The sequence below is a fragment of the Myxocyprinus asiaticus genome, chromosome 35 (genome assembly GCF_019703515.2).
Source record: "Myxocyprinus asiaticus isolate MX2 ecotype Aquarium Trade chromosome 35, UBuf_Myxa_2, whole genome shotgun sequence".
NCBI classification, from domain to species: domain Eukaryota; kingdom Metazoa; phylum Chordata; class Actinopteri; order Cypriniformes; family Catostomidae; genus Myxocyprinus; species Myxocyprinus asiaticus.
The window spans coordinates 34,992,402-35,015,471 of record NC_059378.1 but is presented as its reverse complement, the minus strand read 5'-3'; the positions used below and the strand labels follow the sequence as shown (position 1 = coordinate 35,015,471).

The window sequence follows — 23,070 nt, the reverse complement described above, 5'->3', positions numbered from 1 at the left end:
AACCATATGACTCCAGTTGTCATGTCTTCTAAAGTGACCTAATGGATTTTGGGTGAGATGTATGTGGAAAAAGGGATTTACTCCTTTTTAACTGTACATCTTGCCATTGCAATCTTTAGGCATGATCATGATTTCAAACTTGATTACACTTCCTAGCACTTGACGTATGTGCAGAACGCTAGATGGCGCTATAGGAAGTGTAATTGAGCTTGAAGTCATAATCACCAAGGAAACAGCTGATGTCAAGATTCATGGTAAAAAAGGAGTTATTTTTTGGTCAGTTCTTACCCAAAACCAATTGGAGAACTTCAGAAGACATGGATTAAACCACTGGAGCCTTATGGTTACTTTTATGATGCATTTATGTGCTTTTTGGAGCTTCAAAGTTTTGGTCAACATTTACTTGCATTGTATGAACCTACAGAGCTGAGATATTCTTCTAAAGATCTTTGTTTGTGTTTTGCAAAAAAGAAAGTCATACACATCTGGGATGGAGTAAATTATGAGATAATTATTCCTTTAAATCTACTTCAGTCTTTCTACAGACCCTTTGATAAATATAATTAAAAAAAAAACAATTTCATCCTTCTTTGACAAAGCCTGTTTTCTTTATCCTCTTTATTTCTACAGATGTTGTCTGGGGATATTGTGCTGCGTTGTTTGTGACTGTCTTGCATCTCCACTCTTATCAAGATACCTTCCTCAGTTGTCCTTCAGTAGTAACAGAGATAGTGCCTATAAAATTTCTCAATGGTGCACTGATCTAGAACAGATGCACCTCTTCTGTACAGCTTCTAGTTTAAAAATATGTTTGAACGTGCTGGAACATGTCTACTATTGACTTACTATTATTCAGCTATTGAACATTTCTTATTGTCGCCCATGTAAAAAGATAAAAGTTAATTAAACACATGTTGACCACTACATGTTGAACCTGCCAATTCCAACCAGGTCTCATAAGAAGTCGCAATAATAGTAGGAGATGGCGAAATCAAGTTGGCTCAAAGGTACGACTTCTACACCTATAGAAAAAAAAATAAACAAACCAACAAACAATATTAACATTTTCCATTAACATTAACAAGTTTAGCCTCCAACCCAAACCTAAGCCTAACCGTAAAGTCTAGCCCCTTACCCAAACCTTTAACCTAACCATGATTTTAATAAATAACTTTTGTGTACCACAATAGGCGTGGGAACAAATTTTTGGCAAGGGGTGCTGCAGTTTTGGCGGACGATTTACACATCATGTACACGCAACGAGGGCATCAGAGAACCACGTGTCTCCCTATCACTGTTTGCCCATTGTACAAAGGGGCCTCAGTTTGTTCCTGTGAGGCAGCAGATGCCCTACCCCACCCCCACCCTAAGGAGCCTGTAAGGCTGAGTACCCTGCAAGGAACAATCAGAGGCACCTTTCTACCATCGCGATCACTGTATATATATACACACACACACACACACACACACATACACACACACACAAAAGGCAATGGAACGTTTTCACCAGCAATTAAATAATTCAATAAGCCAGCCAATGTATTAGTTGTATACTACCACATTCAAAACTGTTGTCATGTTAGTGTGAAAAGCACAATATAATTGTTCAGACAAAACAGCTATTAAAATGAACCCATATGCTAAAATATTAAACTATTAAGAAATGTCCTACCTGTTACTTGAAGACCCCAAATGTGGCCTTGCGCTCAGGGGTGTTGCTAATAAATGTCTTCATGAGATTTTCAGTATCCAAGTGAATCATATTAAACACAAACAAAAACCAGAATTTTTGATCGGCTGAGGTTTTAGGCACTCATTTTACTAACCTCACCATAGTGAACTTTGTCAGCTACCTAGAAACAAATGAGTTACCTTAGAGTTGGCAAATTGACAACAATCGTGAATCGCTAAAGCCATTCCACAAGCACAGTTGAGCATGATTAAATCCAGGCTGAGAATGGTTTGTAATCGTGTCGTGCCAAGTGGAAATGCTACTGGAACCGCTCCTCAACGTGTTCAGAACCATTCGGCCGATGGTGGAAAAGTGACTCATGTTGCCCAATTCACAAAAATGATCTATATAAAAGAGTCTTTAAATTAGGCATTTGAAACCAACATCCAAAACCACAAGAGAAAACACACAATTGTATAACTGGACTTCAACTTCAATTGGATCAAGTTCAAGTGGCAATTTCCCTATGTGAAAATTACCCCCTGTCTCCCCTATAATAAAGTAATATAATCTTTATTTCAAATAAGAAAGTTCTTTTATTACTTTACAGTTTATACTCTGTCCTGTGGCTGGGGCATTGCTGTGTTTGCTGCAAGAGGAGAAAAGTGTAAATACAGTGCTCTGTGGTGAGAAAACATCCCAACATTGGAGTTTCACAATGTGTGGCATTGGAGTAACCTTATCTATACACATTATCATAACAGATTCTGTTGTTCTTGGTTAAAACAGTTAGGAAAATGGCTGGTATTACTATGATTATAGTGCAGTACTAAAGATAAGGAAGAACAAAGGATGAAATTAAAAAAATGTTGTACTAAAAGAAAATGAAAATTGAAAATTTCACAAACTGAAAATGTGACTCATTGTAAATGTCTGTTTCAGGTGTCTGTTTATGCGTTCATGTGGATATGAGGATTATAAATCTCATATTCACTTTTAAACTGGCACGTACTAATGTGAATAAACAGGCAGGACACACATGAACTCTCAAACTCAAATGTAGAGGGTTTTAATCAATGACTTGTTGAGATACATAGAAAAATAACTGAGGAAGTGTTTGTTGCAGATTCACAGTTCATATGTAACAGCATGTTCCAGTTTCCATCTGTTGGCGTCCAATCATGTCTCATCTCAACCATGTTTCATGATCACAACACCACAAAAGTCTACGCCATCTTTTTAAACACCATACTACAAACTGTTTCACAGAAGACAACCATTAACTACTTGACTGAACACTTTGAATTCAACCACCCTACAGACATTCTCATTTGATTATCTTTTCTTTCTTATTTTTGATTTCTCATTGGACTACACTCTACTAAAGTAACGTCAATTTTTTTTTTTGCACACTTATATTATGTTGTTCCCATAGAATCCAGCCCCGCCCCATTTTTGTAGCTACACCACAACAATATAAAAAGTATTAAAATATAACATTGCAAACAGTTTTATTATTGGTTCTTATCAAATAGCATAGTTAAAAACACACGAGCATCACTTGATACACCATATTAAAGATTTCTGAAGTGATGTCATAAAATGACAGCCATTTTTAGCGCCGCTGACCTTTTCAACTTTGAGTTTAAAGTCAACATGGAATCAAAAACTGACCCTATTTAATTTTGTAACACACATTCCTGGTCTTATTGTGATTCATCTGTGCTCATTATTTCTAAGAAACAAATATGCTTGTCTGCGTAATTTACTTTCGTAAACCACTTTCCTTTTCAGCTGATGTCATCATGGCCGCTTAAATTTCAATCAACGAGCCAGCAGTATTTCATGAAGGAAGCAGTCCTTCACAGTTTTTCTCCTGGAATATGTTATTTCACTCTAAATATGTCACATTACGGAAGTAAAATAGGCTGTGAATACCATTTCATGTTGACTTTAGCCTGTCAGTGACAGAGTTAGAAAATGGCTCATGTGTGCATTTGTATTTATTTGCAAGGGGAAAAAAAACTAAATGTGAACATTACTTCAGCCAGTTACACCAATTATCTCATATTATTTTACTCACACAAGGGTCATTCACAGTGAACAAGGTGGTGGGAGGAGTCACAATCTGAGGAGGAGTCATGTGACTGTGCTTGTAGGGCTGGTTATTTGATTGGCTGATTTGGGTGGAGTGGGCGGGGCAAAGTGAACAGGTTCACTTGGCATTGGCCGAGCTGCTGAGCATCTTCCTGACCATCTGCGCGATGGAGTCGCGTTCAATGCCGTACATTTTGAGCAGGTCGGACATTTTGCCGCTGCGGGGAACATGAGTGACAGCCAGACGCTGCAAAGTGAAGCCAGGCTCATTCACAACAGCAGAGCACACCGCCTCCCCCAGGCCACCTGTGGGATTACAATAGGTAGAAATATGAAAGTTAGGTAGAGAACAGCCTAGTCTCATAGAATAACGTTACTTTACCTAAATTTTTGCTAAATTATTTTAACGTGACTCATTGTACGTACCGCGGCAGTTTCCTGGTGATATTAACACTAGAGATGCCCCAACATTGACTTCACTATCACACAAATCGCGAGTAAAACGTTACATTATCAGTTCATAAACACTAACATTCGCTCTGTTCTTCACACAATCTAATGACATCAAAACACTTTTTCTATAACGCATTGAATTACATAACCAACTAGATTTACATGCTTATTCATTGCAATCAAATTGCGCAGTATCTCAACTGATAGAAAGATGCACAAGCAACATGAAGGACCAGGGTACGAGTCCCGAAGAGCATGTGAGTCGACACATGAAACCAAAGTGTCATAGAAACACCACAAAATGACATGGTGACTTTAGCAGTTGTGTTTTTTCTCACATTTGCTTTTATGACACTATCAGTTAAGTTTAGGTTTGAGTTCAGGGTAGGGAGAAAGGTTTTGTTGATTTAAACTTGTTACAGCATTAGGACGCCTACATATTAGGAAAAGCTCCGAAAGAGTGTTTGACGCATGGTAATGTGAAAGGTCCGTTTGAAAGTCATGTATCACAGTGGTATGAGGCAGCAATCCAGTGGCTATCACAGATCGAGATGGCTGTTTATGATATATCTATTTGACAATTTACCAGTAAACATTGAAACACTTCTCCAGGCTCTCTCTCTGCAATTGCTATACAGTATTTTTAGCCTGCTTGAGAAAAATTTATTATCGATTTCATGGCGCAACTACCTCTCCGAGATTCTCATTGGTCAATGCATGCCTACATCAGATTGCATTGCAGGAAAAGTTTAAATGCTCTCAACTTTTGGTCGCATGACAGTGTGTCATTATTGTAAAACCATTGCGTTTTCCCTCTCCTTCCATCCAACGCACCATCCCCACTGACATCAATGCATTCACAGCATTCTCTGACACAGCCTAAACTCTAGTGTGTAAGCTCCCTTAACCTTAAAAACCTGTTTGAGAGAAAATTTTACTAGCTTTTAGTGCCATACAGTGGACATTTAACCTTGGAACTGTTGCAATACGTGTAATGAACCACGAAATGTCACCACAGCCAAGTAATTTTCATGAGAGAATGAGGAAAGGATATCAGAATTGACCCTTCGCTAAGCTTAATGAAATCAGTTACAGTACGTTTACTTTGGAGAAAATTTTGGTGACATTACTGATGTTACGCTGTTCATGTAGTGCATTTGGGAATGAGGGCTGACACAATTTAATCCATAGCATGCCCTTTTGTAAGACTATTTAAAGATTTGGTGTGAAAAAGACAGGGTGTATCCTCTCTGGATGACTACAAAGTGCCTCAGTAATAAAGTTTCACCATATCTTTGGATAAGTTCTGTAAAATTCAGTTGAAATCTATGCAAAGTTATTTCGGACATCACAACGGACAAGGATATGATGTCACGCACTAGGGCGTCTGGTTTTAATTAATAATAAATAACAAATAATATTATGTTCAAAATGTTAGATTATACCATCTACTCAATTTCCTGCAACAATGAAAACATGCAGCTTTGAAATATGTATTCTTCTAAGAGGTCAGTGTGTGATGTTTAGATCATCTATTGGTCACGCGTCTTCTTGACATTCAGATTCACAGGCCATAGTTCACCAAACTTGCATTCGATGATTTGATGTTTCTTCGCATGAGCTTGCGTTTCTAGTCTCCCACCCTTGGATGTGTTTGAATGGAAATGAATGGAGCACAAAGTGGAGTGTGACCGCACCTCTTCAGTAGAAAAGAGTGAATACTTGTGTTATAGGGCAGATGCTGGTAAGAGTTGGTAAGGTAAGATTGATCAGTAATGTTTTTAAGGCAGAGCTTATTGAAAGGGTTAATTGATATCTCTATTATTACTCCATAGTAACTCAACTGTGCATAAACAAGGACCTATAAAGCGGTTGCTGTTTGACCTTCCGCCTCTAAATTCTACTTTTAAATTTCATACATGTCAGATATCATCCTCCCTTAGTAGACTCTCCACATAGCGCCTCTTTCATTCTTGCTACAGTCACATGTTCTCTCTTTCTATCCTCTTTCCCTCCCCCTGGGCAAAGGAGTAGCTTGCTTTCAGAATAATTTTGGATGTTATACTCTCTCTCTCTCTCTCTCGTCCAACCTCGCTCCACCTCTGGCATGCAGTCCAGAGCTGTCTATGTTATCTAGGTCACAACAAGCCCTGTGGGCATATGCATGCCTAAGGAGACCTGACAGCCCTCCGCTTCTTGCTGTCTCTTTTTCCCCTGAACAAACACAATGTGACATGGCTGCAAAATTGACCTATTATGACAAGACAATGCCTCTTGATCTCTGATCCAATGACAATTTGCCAACACATCATCTTTCTTCAAAGAGCCAATTACAAACTGCCACAACATCTCTCGGAGGCCTCCTCGGCTGGACATGTTCTTACTACTTGGATGTGCAACCATGCTGAAATGTATGCTTGAAACAAAGAAAACTGCGCTCTAAGGTTAAACCCACCCTCGTAATAGTGATCCTCAACCGTGATGACTCGACCCCTGGTGGCACGCACATGTTCGATGATGGTTTTGGCATCCAGGGGTTTGATTGTGAAGGGGTCGATCACTCTGATGTAGATCCTCTCTGGAATACGAAAAAGAAATCAGGGGAAGAGTTTACTTTAAAGGAATAGTTATAGGGAAAAGTGATTATTTAAACATCCTCATGTCGTTCCAAACCTGTGTAATTTGCATCATAAGGGGCCGTTTACACCTTTTTTTTTTTTTGCATGTTTTTGCACTGTTTTTCAACTCTATGTTAACATGCACCAGACGAATATCTTTGACCATTGCGTTGCATCTCGCTGTTTTTTTTTTCAGCGTCTTGCACAGGATCGGCACGTTTTTAGACACCGTTTCAAGTTAAAAAGAACCTCAACTTTTAAAGACGCGTCTTGAGACACTTCTGTTATATTCGTTGCATTCCTATCTAGCTTTTTTTACTGTAAGAACATGTTCATTCTGAACGGCCATTTACACTTGCGCTAGTCAGACATATGTGACTGTTGTATCGCTTCTCATTTTTTCAGCATATTACACAGAAGTGGCAGGTTTTTAGACGCTGTGTCAGGTTTAAAATAACTTAAACTGTTAAAAAATTTTCTCAAGACACCTGCGTTCTGTTATATTTGTTGCATCTTTTAGTGCAAGATTTTTTAGTGCAAGAATGTGTTCTGAATGACCCTTAGGTGTTCGCTAGACGGACGTCTTTGACCATTGCGTTACATCTTTCTGTTTTTCAGCATCTCGAATAAGAACAACGCATGTTTTAGACGAAGTGTCAAGTTAAAAAGAACTTTAACCGTTAAAAACTTTCTTGAGACACCTGCATTCTGTTATATTTTTTGCGTCCTTAACTAGCTTTTTTTATCGTAAGAACATGTTTAATAAGAACAGTCTCTTAGACATGTGCTAGACTGACGTCTTTGACTGTTGCGTCGCATCTCACTGTTTTTCAGTGTTTCGCACAGGAGCTGCATGGTTTTTAGATGCCGTGTCAAGTTTAAAAGAACTTCAACCTTTAAAAATGTGTTTTGAGACACCTGTGTTCTGTTATTTACATTGTGTCCCTGTCTAGAGTTTTTAGCGCAAGAATGTGTTAGTTCTGAACGGCCCCTTAGACATGCGCTAAACAGGCGCCTTAGGCCATTGTGTCGCATCTCACTGTTTTGTTAGTGTCTCACACAGGAGCGGTGCATTTAAAAAAAAATTAAAATGCCATGTCAAGTTAAAAAATGTAAACTTTTAAAAGCATGCCTCGAGACACCTGCATTCTGTTATATATATTAATTGCATACCTATCCAGCTTTTTTTGCACAAGAACATGTTTGGTCTGAGTGGCCCCTTAGATGTTAGAGGTTTCATTTGTACCTTTCTTAAGCTGCTCAGCAGCAGCCAGAGCTTCATGAAGAGTCATTCCTGCTCCAATCACGGTAACCTGATCTTCCTTACTCTGGCACACCACCTAATCACACATTCATACATGCAATAAAAATAATGCAACATAAAAAGCTGAATCCTTAAACATTTACGATTGAATTGTGGTTGTTTTGAACCAGGATTTGTATCTTTAACAGAATCTAATATATTGAAAACAATATATATAAATTTTTTACACCTGAATGGTAAAACATGCAAAAAATACATTAACAATAATAAGGGGGAGGTTTACCTTGGCTTGGCCAACATGGAAGTCCTCATTGCTGTTGTAAATTATTGCAGTTTCTGGACGAGTGGTCCTGATGTAGCAAACACCCTACAGCAAGCACAAGTGACAGACCAAGCAAATTAATAAAATAAGAGTGAAAAGGAAAAATAGGAGATATGTATAGGTTTTATGATACATTTTGAATTGATTATAAAAAAAAAATAATGGATTGATTCATTTTGAGATTATTGGTATTTGTGCCCACTTAAAAAGGAGCATATCAGTTCCTAAATCTAATATAAAGATTTCAGATATTTGGATTGAATTTTGAGTAAAACTTGTGTATCAACATCGGTTATTGAAAAATAGTAGATACCTTTGTATTGGCTGCAAGCTCCACAGCCTTTTCAGCAGACACGCCATCACTGGGGTAGAAAATGGTGGCAGTGGGGATGGCTCTAAAAATAGCCATGTCCTCCAGCCCCATGTGTGCTGGTCCATGCTCTCCTAAAATACACACGCAAACCCAAGCCACATACTCACACTATTAATTGTAAGAGCATAACTGTTGTAGATCAGATATGTGAGGCAGGTGTACACACATGCAAAAAGTCTAGCAGTCAGACAGGCAAGCAGGTGTACAGACAAATGGACCAACCGATGTGATCTCAATATTCGTATATAAGGTGTTGTTTGGGCACACATACATTTTTTTGTATGCTTGGATAGACACTGAAACGTACAATATCAATGTATTGATAGCATCTACAGTATGATTTAAGGTCCTTTCACATGAAACGAAAATAAAATAAAAGGGTATTAAAGGGATAGTTCACCCAAAAATGAAACTTTTCTTACCCTCATGCCATCCCAGATGTGTATGAATTTCTTTTGCAAACAAAGATTTTTAAAAGTATATCTCAGCTCTGTAGGTCCATACAATGCAAGTGAATGGTGGCCATAAATTTAGAGGTCCAAAAAGCACATAAAGGCAGCATAAAAGTAATCAATAAGACTCCAGTGGTTAAATCCATTAAATCCAACCTTCAGAAGTGATATGATACGTGTGGTTGAGAAACAGATCAATATTTAAGTCCTTTTTACTATAAATTCTCCTCCTTGCCCAGTAGGTGGTGATAGGCACAAAGAATGCAAATCGACAAAAACAAAAGAAGAATCCAGACGTACTAAAAATTGATGTGAACACTTTACCTACGAATACCAATGAATACGAATGAGATCAGATTACCCTGGACCAACAGTCAGAGTGGCATGCAGTGTACCTGTGCTAACAGAAGGGGTGCCTGGTCACCCGGAGACAGCCTCCGAGATACACAGGGGGAGGGAGAGAGGGAGAAGGAGTTGGGTGCTAAAAGTCGCACCACCTCCAAACGACCAGGAGAACAAAACACACATTAGAAAGAGAGATTCAGGAAAAAGGGGGTGAATTACACACAAATCTATTCAAAAACATTACAGTAGGAGTTGCAACTGCAGTGTGTGTGAGTGGAGAAAGGGAGGTGCTGGAAAGTGGGTGGGACTAAAAAGGAAGAAATTGATTGAAGAGTGCAACTGTCTGTCAGAAGATGGGTGGGGTTACATTGTGGCTGGTAAAACAGGAGGAAGATTATCTCACCAACTGATAAGCCACAGTGGGAACCGCAGAGATTTATGTTGCTCTCAGAAAGAGCTGCCATGCGGAGCTGGTCGTAGGCGCGGGTGAAGAAGGTTGCCAAGCTGCTGGCAAACACAATGTTTCGTTCACGTGTGGCACAGCCTGTGGCAACATTGACCTATGAGGGATGGATATTGATATGTTAATAGATTTTGACTTTAGAACTGTACCTAAAGTCTGTAATTTCTGAACATTTTATTTATTCGTGGTGTTTGCTAAGGCAAGTATCACTATTGCTATCGTTCATCCATAAGATTAGGGATTTGAACAAACCCCTAAGCCTAAGTATTAAACTTCGGCACATTCCTCGTCCTGCATTGTTTTTCCAACGGACATGGTTGCTACCTCAAATCATGTGGCTTGTTGAGGAGAGGTGTGCTATTACTTTTCTAAATGATCAGACGTACGATTTTTGTTTGGCAGATGATAAAATGGGCAAGAAATCCAACAGACTGACACTGAAGGAGGGACCCCACCCTTACAAAAAATCTAGAGTCCTGGCAAACTTGCCGCAAATTTCCCACTCATTATTTTCACATAAAAATGAGCTTTTCTTTTGACTTTGACCATTAAGCAACCACCGAGCAACCACCTGGTAATACACTAGCAACACCCTAGCAATGCTTTAGCAACCTCCCAGAACTTCTTACCTACCCATAGCAGCGCCTCAGCAACCAACCACAACACTCTAGAATCATAGTGACAGCTTTTACATGAGCAAGCACAACTCTTTTTTCTAGTAAACATGTACCTCACAGGTCATGACATTGGTTATATATATATATATATATATATATAAATAAACCAGAGATAGACAATAAATCAAACATAGTTCAGCAGTTAATACAGTACATCCTAGTCCTTAAGTTGGTTGTAATATATTGAGAAAGAGATGGAATCTGCTAAACAGGAAGTCAGTTTTATCCTTCATATGAGAAGAATTACCAGCATGCAGCTCACACACTTGCTATCATTTCCTGTTTCCTGTCTCAAATTCTCTTCATGCGGCTCACCAACTAGAATGGATCAGAACTTTAACAACATTAAGTATTTTCAATGCCACATATGGGATTCTCCACATAAGATTCTCAAAGTTTAAGGGTGAGATTTTTTTCTTCTTCTGTGATTGTGCTAATTGTTACTGAATTGTTAGTTATAAAACCAGTGACATACTGATTAAATGTACTGACCAAATACATATATTTGACATGTAAGAATTTCAATGCATTATATAACAAAATAAAAGTGATTTTAGAGTTAGTTCCTCCCAAGTTCACACAGGTGTCCTTGCAGAGTAAGCACAGGTGTTGTTCATCACATTAACTATGGACATATACCACTAACGTTTGACAACCAGAAAGTGTTCAAATATGTTTTGTCTTCATTTTGAACAGTATATATATTGTTTTATCAATTAAAACCTAACAAACATCTTTTTGTGAAATGTTTTGCTTGAAAAGTGTGCTTGTGCTATTTTTTTCTTTACAATAAATGCCACTTGGGTTTGAAATTTTGTTATCTAATGCAATGAAATTCATATATTAAGTGTGGCCGAAGTGTCTAAATACTCTTGGGGCTACTGTAATGCACTATTGGATATTTATTCGATGGCAGACTACTTCTCCCTCACTAGTATTCATGTTCCAATCTATTACTATATGCCCCTTAATTAGTAGTAGTATTGCTTTGCACTAGGATTTGGAACCCTTTGGCCCTTAACCTTAGCATTAATATTCAGCTTTTCAGCATTCCTGTCACAATTGTTTCCCATCACATTAAAAAAAAAATAATAATAAAAAAAATGAACCTGACAAACAAATGAGCTACATTTTATCTACTACATTTACCAAGATAATGACCGCAATTACTCATTTTGTAAGTCGTTTAGTATAAAAGCGTCTGCTAAATGACTAAATGTAAATCTAGATACAAAGCAGAAATATTGGTATTTTGGCATACAGCACAGATCATAAAGTATGTGCTTATGAGACTAAAAAGCTGTTGAAAAGGATTTCTGCATGGCTTATCGGGTGAGGCACTGCAGCAGGGCGTGGTGCAAAATGGAGCGTAAGTGGGTCACATCTTCACTGATGCATTATGGATATAACTCCATGTATTATTTAACAAACCAGCAATTCAAATGCTGTGAGGGGCATTTTATGTGGCCAATCCCAGAGATCCAGTGGAGGGTCTAGGGAGCGTTTAGATATGCATTGAGATTGTTCACTGTGCAAGTGTCCCTAATGTGCAGACCTCTGATTTAACTTTCAAAACCTTCAAGGGTTTAACCATGAGGCAATTACACATATTACTAATAATAAAGGAAATGCACTGCCTGGCCAAAAAAAAAAAAAAGTTGCTGTTTGGATTTAAATAAGCAGATACTTAAGAGCCTATGACCGGATCATTATTGCAGTGATTAATATGTTTCAGCTGGCAACAATTCTTTTAAACCTAACTGATGCAGTGTGTAGCTTCTCATTTCTAAAACAACCATGTCAGAAGATGTATCCCGTGGTTGTGGAAAAGATGTTACTGTGTTTCAGAAGGGGCAGATTATTGGCCTGCATCAAGCAAAGAAAACAAATAAGGAGATTGCTGAAATCATTGGAATTGGGTTAAGAACTGTCCAACGCATTATTAAAACCTGGAAGGATAGTGGTGAACCAAGAAATGTGGTCGGAAAATAATCTTGAATGATCATGATCTGAGATCACTAAAATGCTTGAAGTCACATCGTAAAAAATCAACAGTAGAACTCATAGCTATGTTTAATAGTGAAATTAAGAGGATTTCCACATGCACAATGTGTTGAGATCTTACAGGATTGGGACTAAACAGCAGTGTGGCCACAAGAAAGCCACTTGTTAGTGAGGCTAATCAGAAAAAAATACTTCAATTTGCTAGGGTGCATAATGATTGGACTGTGGAGCAATGGAAAAAGGTCATGCGGTTTGATGAGTCCAGATTTACCCTATTCCAAAGCGATGGGCGCATTGGGGTAAGAAGGAAAGCGCATGAAGCTATGCACCCGTCATGCATAGTGCCCAATGTACAAGCCTCTGGAGGCAGTGTTATGATCTGGGGTTGCTTCAACTGGCAGGTCTAGGCTCCGCAACATTATGCTGCAATAAAATGAAGTCAGCTGACGACCTGAATGTAATGAATGACCAGGTTATACCATCAATGGTTTTTTTCTTCCCTGACGGCACGGGCATATTCCAGGATGACAATGCCAAGATTCATCAGGCTCAGATTGTGAAAGAGTGGTTCAGGGAGCACGAGGAATCATTTTCACACATGAATTGGCCACCACAGAGTCCTGACCTTAACCCCATTGAAAGTCTTTGGGATGTGCTGGAGAAGACTTTACAGAGAAGTTCAACTTTCCCGTCATCAATACAAGATCTCAGCCAAAAATTAATGCAACTCTGGATGGAAATAAATGTTGTGACGTTGCATAAGGTTGTCAAAACAATGTCACATGACGCTTGTTTTAAGGTACCACTGGAGTTATTTGTCTAGAAATTTTTGGAGAAATAATAAAGGCAGCCTTTTTTTAATCTTGGTACTTGTATAGTTTCAAATATATACATGATAATTCTTAATTATTTCTTACCATGTTCTGCTCTGCACTGTAGCACTCAATGAAGCGGTTGGGATGCTCATTTTTAAAGATTTCAGAGTAGGTGAAATTTTTGGTGTCGACATCCATAGCCACGACACGCTCATTGTAACGTCCCAGTTTGGCCACTGCCATTCCGTATGCCTTACACGTGGCAATCTGTAGGGAAAAACATGAAGAAGAGAGTTAGACCTTGACATTAAACTACAAACCCATCCATCTATCCATGCATCCATCCATCCATCTACAGTGTGTATCATCCATCCATCCACAGTATGTACTATCAACAGTATGCATCATCCATCCATTCATCTATCCTTATACAGTATGTATCATCCATCAATTGTTCATCTGACTTTTCATCCATCCATTGGTCCATCCGTACATCCACAGCATGCATCATCCATTCATCCATCCATCATTCATTTTTTCCATCCATCTTTCCATCCATCCATCTACAGTATGTATCATGCATCCATCATTCATCTGTCCTTCCATCCATCAATCCATCCATCAATTCATGCATATTTATGCAGTATGTATCATCCATCCATCGTCCATCTATCCTTCCATCCATCGGTCCATCCATCCACTTTCCATACATCCATCCATACATCAACAGTATGCATCATCCATTCATCCATCCAACTATTCATTTTTTTAATCCATCCAAGTGTATACATCCATCTATAAATCCATCTACAGTATGTATCATGCATCCATTGTTCACCTGTCCTTCCATCCATCCATCCTTATACAATATGTATCATCCATCCATGTCCATCTGTCCTTCCATTCACTTTCCATCCATCCATTCATGCATCAACAGCATGCATCATCCATTCATTTTTCCACCCATCGATATACAGAGTGTATCATCCATCCATCGTTCATGTTTATTTGTCCTTCCATTCATTCATCAATCCATCCCTCCATCCATCCTTATACAGTAGGTATAATCCATCCATCTTTCATCTGTCCTTTCATCCATACATTTATCCATCCATCCATCAATCCTTATACAGTATGTACTGTATCATCCATCCATCCATCCCCTTTCCATCCATCCATACATACAGTACATCAACAGTATGCATCATCTATCCATCCATCCATCCTTATACAGTATGTATTATCCATCAATCATTCATCTGTCTTTCCATCAATCCATCGGTCCACCCACCCACTTTCCATCCATCCATTCATACATCAACAGTATGCATCATCCATCCATCTGTTCATTTTTCCATCCATCCATTCATCTACAGTATGTAACATCCATACATCATTCATCTGTCCTTCCATCCATCTATCCATCCATCAGTCCATGCACCCACTTTCCATCCATCTGTTCATACATCAATAATATGAATCATCCATCAGTTTATTTTTCTATCCATTGATCTACAGAGTGTACCATCCATCCATCCATCCATATACAGTATATATCATCCATCCATCCTTTTCTCTCACCTTCTCTCCAGATTTATAGTTGGGGGCGCTGGGCATGCGAACATTGCGAAGGCTCACAGGGGGAGCATCCTCAACAGGTGAAGCCGGGTACATGCGCTTGTTACTGTTGAGGATGCGGCTCTGCAAGTCTTTCATCACACTCTCTGCCATGTCCTTCGGCAGAACCTTGCCATGCCATCCCATCTTATCTTCTGCCACTGAGCACACCAGAGTGTTTTAAAACAAAGGATAATTTGTATTGTGTGAATATGGTACTGGTCAGTGGTTATATATATTTGGTAGGTGTGGGAACACTGAAATATACCAGGAATGCCTTTGCCCTTGATGGTCTTAGCAATAATGGCAGTTGGTTGGTGGCGTGGTTGGCTCAAGGCTTTACACAGCTCTTCCACACTGTGGCCATCCACAATGATAGCATGCCAACTGCAAGCATACAGAAAATAGATTGATTAATTGCTCTTAAATGCACATACACAAACAGAAATAAACAAATATGTAAAAATGTTTACAAATACCAAAAATTGTAAGTTGTCTTAAACATACACAGACCAATAACAATGTTGATTAATGATTCTCTTAAACTAAAAAAACTAGCTAAATAAGACAAAACCAAACTAGCATAAACACCAGGTTATTTGGATGAATCTCATGAAAACATGCCCAGATCACATTTCACCCCAAAATCTAATATGAAAAAAATAAATAAGGCTATTTTAGGGCCATGAAGATTTGTGATATTATTTTCATTACAATTAAGCACATTTAAACTCAAAATTCCCCAAAGCATTAGGGTCTTAATCTTAATGGTCATTTTCTAGTTCTTTCTTTCGATTTTTGACCTAGACATGTTCTAGTTTTATGAGATTCACCTATATGTCATTAAGCAGAGGCTGTTATCCAAAGCATTGACTTAGCTACGGCTTTCCTGGGGCAACTTATGTTTAAGTGTCTAGCCCAAGGGCACAATGGTGATAATTTATAGATCATCCTATCTAATGTTTGAACCTACAGGCTTGTAATAGCCAGCCTCTACCCAACCTAAAAACTTACCCAAAGGCTTCACAGCGTCTTTGATACTTCTCCACATGGTGCTGGAGGGGTGCTGGTTCGCTCTGTCCCAGGCGGTTGATATCTAGTATGGCCAACAGATTATTGAGCTGGTAGTAGGATGCAAAAGCCATGGCCTCCCATACAGCCCCCTCTGACATCTCTCCATCCCCCAGCAGGCAGTACACATGGTAACTGCAGCACAAGATTGACAAAGGACAAATAGATATTTACATTTTCTGATGAAAATGTGATTGGTTGTTCCCCATGCAAAATTTGGGTTAGCTAGGGTGTTGCCAAGATATTGCTTTGTTGTTGCTAAACTGTTATGAGTTGTTTTTAGCATGTCGCTATGTGGTTGCTAGGATGTTCTGGTTGGTTGCTTAGGAAATGCTTGAAAAGCAGGTTACCAAAGGGTTTCAACCTAAATTGTACATGTTAAGTATGTTTTTTGAGCTATTAAAAGGGGCTTGGGACATCTTAGACTCCAAAGGTTTAAGTTAATACAACATTTCTTACCTAATCATTTCAGCTCTTAAATTTTCTTGATGATTTTTTGTTTGTTTGTTTCTTCATTCTTGATTTCTTTATTATTTATTCTTTCCTTTTCATATATTTTTATTTATAATTATTTTTTCCATTTATTCTCTGCTTTTATCTTTCTCTTCATGTTCTTCCTTTTTTCATTTTAGCTTGCATGCTGATGTGTTAAAACACATCAACCCAGCCCTCCTTAATAACATCTGACACTTTCCTGTCACACCAGTTCATCTATCTTCCACGAGTGAGAAGAGATAGATTTAATCGATTAGAAATCAGCTGGGATTTAACACAGAGTGCTCTTACATCTGTGTTTTCTGTCTGTCTGTGTCTCCCCCTGTTTATCTTAGCTGGTTTGTTCCAGTGGTGTGGCAGTTTTCCCCACTGATTACTTCTCACCTGCAAGTCATCATCTCATCACCAGCCTGTGCTACTTAAATCCGGAGTTCTCAGTCATTCATCACCAGATTGTTCAGCTGACTAGAGTGATCCACCATCCCAATTACCTACCTGTATTCATCACTTATCTTTTCAGTCATTTTTAGATCCACTCTCCTTCAAGCCTGCCAAACCATCCAGCTCACCGCTCCACTCCGCCATTACCTCCTGCCTGTCCAGCACTCATCCTCCAGTGACAGTTCTATCACCTGTCTGCTAATCTTTCATCTATTCCAGTTAATTATTAAATAACATTTTTATCATACTCTCTCTCTCCGTGTCTGTGTTCAGCATTTGGGTTCAAACCATTGTTCAGTCATAACATACACAACACAGCAGACAATGAGTATCTGCACATGATGCTCAGACAAATTATTTATTTATAGGCTCTTACTATTTGTTGTAAAGAAGTGGATAAACTGTTCACCACCAATTATCATTCAAAAAATTTGGTTTCAATTTAGGAAGGTATTTTGCGTTTATGCCTTAATACAATTATATCTAAGTTTTTAAAGTAACTGATTGATAGCTACTGGGGCTTTGATTATTAGAGCAGAAGAATCATTCAAGGCACAGCTTGTCGAGAAAACTCCACACCCTTAAAATCCGCAGCATGCACATCACGCTTGCATACAAACAAAAACAGATTATAGTAAGCACTCATCAGCATTTGTGACAAATATTTGGCAGGTAACTTGATGAAAATAGACCCACTAGCGTCTAGTTGTGAAATGGCAACAAACAAGAAAAGTCTTAGGTTTGTGATTTACATGTCATCATACTTAACATTTTCTGCATCTTTAAGTAGTGGTCAACTGGGGATTTTTAAATGGCCAATGCTGATAAGATGCAAATAAGATGAACATACAATTGCTGAATTGAAACAAACACTTATTTTACATTTATTTTGCAATATTTATGCAAAATACACAAAAAATATTTGAAAACAGAAAATTTCCATTTTCCATTGACAAGGCTGTCGGTTGATTTTGGAACATAGGCACATGGCCAATAAGGCACAGTTATCGGTCAATGCCCGTAATCTAAAAAATGACCAAATATCAGCAGATTATCAGTCTATCAATATGTTTAAGTTTGAAATCAAAGTATTAAGTTATTTTCAAAGAGATCAAATGTATGCAAAAAAACAAAACAAAAACAAAACAGAAGCAATAAATCTGTTGGAATTTCTGTAGACTTCAAATATGCTGCTATCATAAATATATCTGTGTACAGATAAACATTCTTACCTGGATTTATCAAAGTATTTAGCTGTATAGGCAATTCCACAGGCTACGCCCAAACCCTGCCCCAGGGAGCCAGTGGCCACATCCACAAACTGCTGCTTCTGTCACATACAGTACACACAGATGTTACATACTGTATAATAACAGCTGGCATTGGTTAATGGCTTAGTATGTGGTTGCTGCCAGTTTAACTGGAACAATCATTTCTGACCCAGTAAACTGCAATATTTCTCACAGTTTTAATAAAAGTTTGCTTATCTAAGACCAGTAATTGTTTTCTCAAAATATAGGTTTGCTCCTAAATTTACATACCCCTTTCAAAGTATACTTAAACATCTGTTATGCAGCTTTTTTAGGGCAGGTTTAACCTTGTGCGCCCCCGCGAACACATGCGTGGACGCTGTATTTTGGCTTCGCTATATGCAACGCATAATTTAGTTTAATTTAAACTGACTGATCTCAGTTCAGGAGACTCTTGATTTTATTTTAACATGGTTGGCAGTGATTGGACGATGCTGGCCATTACTTTGACTCAGAATTATTTATGCTAATTTCTGATTGGCGAAATGCTTCAGCACTACTTCTTTGTTTGACAATGCAAAGAGAGAACATTGAGATTTTGTTGCCAAAGTAGAAAAAACTTTGTAACATAAGTCAAATCAAGTCAAATAATTTTTATTGGTATAGTTTATGTGCTTTTCCCAATACACATTGTTCCAAAGCAGCTTTACAGAAAATCAGTTGTAGTGTCTGTAACGTCTTAAAAACATGAATAATCAACACTCCTGGAAACATAATAAACAATCTGATTTAAAAAAAATCGGACTTTCTATAGCTTGGTATTATTAAACATTTCTCAGCTTCCGCTGTCCACATATGTGGACATCAATTTTTAGGAAAACTATTCGCTCTAGATGTCATGGTTTGTGTCAAGAAGAAACCAATTACAAACAGTCAGCTCTTCAAAAATACTTTATTAATGGGCAAAACTAAAAACAAACACAAAGAACTATCAATAAACTGAAATACAAAACCAACAAGGACAAACACGAGAAATAAAACAGACTGAAACAAGAGGAAGAATCCAGCACAGGACAAAGCACATGAGGGAAATATAAAAAGGGAGAAATCAGGCAGGCAAATGAGAGGGGCAGGTGAAGCAAATTATCAGAAGATTAGAGAAATGAGGGGGCGAGGCCATGACATGAGACCGAACAGAAACAAGCAAGGAAAGAGAAACACATGGAGAAAACAGAACGTCCCAAAATAACAAAAATAAGAGTGTCAGGATCCTGCCACAAAAGTAAAAAACAAGACTAGACTGATGACAGGATCCTGACACTAGAATTTATTTATTTGTTGCTTGTTTATTAGGTGCTACTAGTTACAAATCAATAAGGGAAATGGAAAAAACCCTGACAAAAGACAATTTCCATAATCTCACCATTTTAAAAAAATGCTAAAAAATGCTACAGATTATGCACTGGGTATGTAAACTTATGAGCACAGCTGTATTTCCACTATGATCATCAAAGTAGAGCAGCTGATTTGAGATCAGCGTGTATCTATGACTTACAGGTGTGGGGTGTCCCTCCAGCATTGAATCCACCTGACACATGCTCATGAGTTCAGACTCTTTCAGGAAACCAATTTCCAGCCACACCGAGTAGAGGACAGGGGCCGCATGACCCTGTGGACCAAACACAAACATTCATGATGCAGCCACAATATAACTATTATGCAATCATTCAACAATAACTTAACAAAAACAACAACAACAACAACAAAAAACTGTTTAACAACTACAAACTCCACCTAAAGGATGATCAAATATTTTGCATAGCCCTACTATATAAAAATAATTCAGTACCATGGTATTTATCAAAGAACCATTATATTATCTGATATCATCACTGTACCATGGTACTGCCACAGTAATTTCTTGAAAAACACCTGGCTTGGTGCCATCTTGGTTTTAACTTGAAGTATCACACTCACAGTAAGCAAAACTTGAATAAGCCTACTAGAAGTCAGAGTACAATGCTGTAGTGTCTCTTGTAACCTGGGAACCAACAGCCTCACCTTGGATAGGATGAAGCGGTCATTGTTGGGGTTCTTGGGGTCATCTGGCCTGTACTTCATGGTGTGGAAGAAAAGCACAGACATGATTTCTGCCACGCTGCAACATGATGTTGGATGCCTTGGAAATAACGAGTAAAGTGCCAGAAGGTTTGCATAGATAGGTAAAGTGAAGGAGGTTTTAAATAAACATTTTTGGCAACACTTTACAATATGGTTGTGTATGTTAGCATTAGTTAATATATTGGGTGTCATGAACTAAAAATGGACAATAGTTTTTTAGCACATTTATTCAACCTGGTTAATGTTAATTATACAATTGTTCATGGTTAGTTCATGTTAGCTCATAATGCATTTAGTTATGTTACGTAAACAACATTTATTGAAACATTTCATGCATCTAATATATTAGTTTATGTAGAGATGAGCATGCATACATTTGGTAAAAGTATTTATCATTGTTAGGTCATGTTATTTTTAAACATTGACATTGACTTTGCTTAGCTTTGCTTGATTGGTATACATTCTGTCTGAAATAAATAGGACAGTGAGTGACTGGCCTACCCAAAGGATGTTAAAGGTGATGATTAATCCAAGATGCCCCACTGGCACCACACTTGTGGCATTATCTAAAGCTTTGAGCAGACAAACTACCCACTAACACGCACCTGGTTCAAGTTTAGTTCACGGAGAGCGTTGAACACCACATGCTGTGATACTGACTTTTACTCTATATATGGCCACGATGGATGGATGGATGGATGGATGGATGTTGTTTCTTAATCAAACATATGTGTGGCTTCGAATAATTCAGTGATTGCAAATGATTCTTCTTCATTATTTCTTCATTCGTCTTTATTTTTTTTATTAAACTGAAAACACAATGTTGAATAGCCTAAAGAAAGGAGCCGAAACATGCTAACTGATGTTTCTAAAATATAAAAAATAAAAATAATATTTAAAATGTAAAAATAAAATATAATTTATTAAATAGCAATGTAATATATAATGATTAGCCTACAATTAATTTTTATTTGTGTACTGTCCTCATACATTGAAAAAGTCAATCAGACTATACATGCACCACTTTTAATTTATCTAAATTGGGATGTTTTCAAATGATACAAATTATTATAATATTTTTTAATAATATGAATATAGTTATATACTATTCTAATATATTATTTAATCATATAATACAATCATTATATACATTTTGCAGAGATTATCATCGACCCGCAACAGAAATTGCAAAGATAACTCCAGTTCACTCGGTAATAATGAGCGTGCGGCATTTGTGTAAAAGCTTCGCTCGTGCGTTAAAGCCCAACTTGAGTGCTACAAAGAACGCTGCATTCCGTTCGCGTTTCTGCAGCCGAGCGGCGCTTTTATAATCAATGACAACCGACTCAAAAGATTATGTGGAAAAACTAGCTGTAAGTGCATTGCTGTAAAAAATTTTTAAAATAAATTCTAGAGGGAAGTAGCCTAGGTAAACATTAAAAACTAAATATCTCTATTTAAATAGTAAAGTATATAATTTTCTTAAGTTCACATAACATTGGCTACAAAGCACACTTTAATAGAGAAAAATGTATATTCTATACAGATTTTTTTTCTCCTTTAAAATCAAGAATATAAACAATTCATTCCTTTAGTTAATTCCTCGAGCGACATCACTTCACCATATGCCTGCTAAGGTTTTGAGGACCAAGATTATTACATTATCTATCTATCTATCTATCTATCTATCTATCTATCTATCTATCTATCTATCTATCTATCTGTCTGTCTATCTATCTGTCTGTCTCTCTGTCTGTCTGTCTGTCTTTCTGACATCTGTTCAATAAAGTCACACCAAGTACCAGGTATCATAGAATAGGTGCTTAATCTTATCAGATTGATGTTGGAGCTCTTACCCATTGCCTGCCGCAGTGGTGGATTTGATAGAGTTGATTCTAAGGCGGTTGGCAATGTTCCTCAGAGCCTGCACAGTCTGCTGGTCTGGTTTGTGGTAGTCTTCCATGGTTTCAACCTAATAGCACCAGAAGAATAATAGAAGAGAATGAGGATGAGGCGAGAGCACTGGGTGCGTTTGTGTGAGAGACAGAGAAAGAAGCAGGAGAGGAGAGGGGGGCTGTTTTATGCAGTCGCCCATTCAAGCACGCAAACATGTAGTGTCTCCAGTACAGGTTGAGAGGCAACGAGCATTGGCTGTGACAGAGAAAGTGGGTGTGTGTCAAGCTGAGAGAGGGTGAGAGAGAGAGGGAGAGAAAAGAGAAATCACTCTTAATGACCTTTGGCTGCTGTATCTAAACTCATTTGCAGATTAAAGATTCCATCGCCTGTAGAGGATGTGTGTGTGTGTGTGTGTGTGTGTGTGTGTGTGCGTGTGTGTGTGGGACAAAACCTCCCTTTGGGGACATCAGGGGATGTCCTTATTAGGAAGAAAGTATTTTATAAATAAAATGAGATTTTTATAATAAAAAATGCTAAATGTTTTCTTTTATATGGGCTGGGTTAGGGATAATAGTATTATAAAAATTGTTGTAAAAAGTTATAAATATTTTTGGCCGATTTGAT

General features: G+C 37.9%; 1 protein-coding gene across 1 annotated transcript; it reads right to left on the bottom strand.

Annotated features, from left to right (window-relative positions):
* Positions 1-2,722: 2,722 nt before the first annotated feature.
* LOC127426081 (transketolase-like) lies at positions 2,723-22,641 on the bottom strand. Its single transcript, XM_051672589.1, has 14 exons — positions 22,407-22,641; positions 20,491-20,608; positions 19,985-20,098; positions 18,412-18,509; positions 16,187-16,378; positions 15,441-15,559; positions 15,137-15,333; positions 13,658-13,822; positions 10,000-10,156; positions 8,740-8,870; positions 8,388-8,471; positions 8,087-8,180; positions 6,678-6,800; positions 2,723-4,075 (listed from the first exon to the last, which is right to left on the bottom strand). Exons 1-14 carry the CDS (start codon positions 22,511-22,513, stop codon positions 3,888-3,890), a joined length of 1,887 nt encoding a protein of 628 aa, XP_051528549.1. The 5' UTR covers positions 22,514-22,641; the 3' UTR covers positions 2,723-3,887.
* Positions 22,642-23,070: the final 429 nt, after the last annotated feature.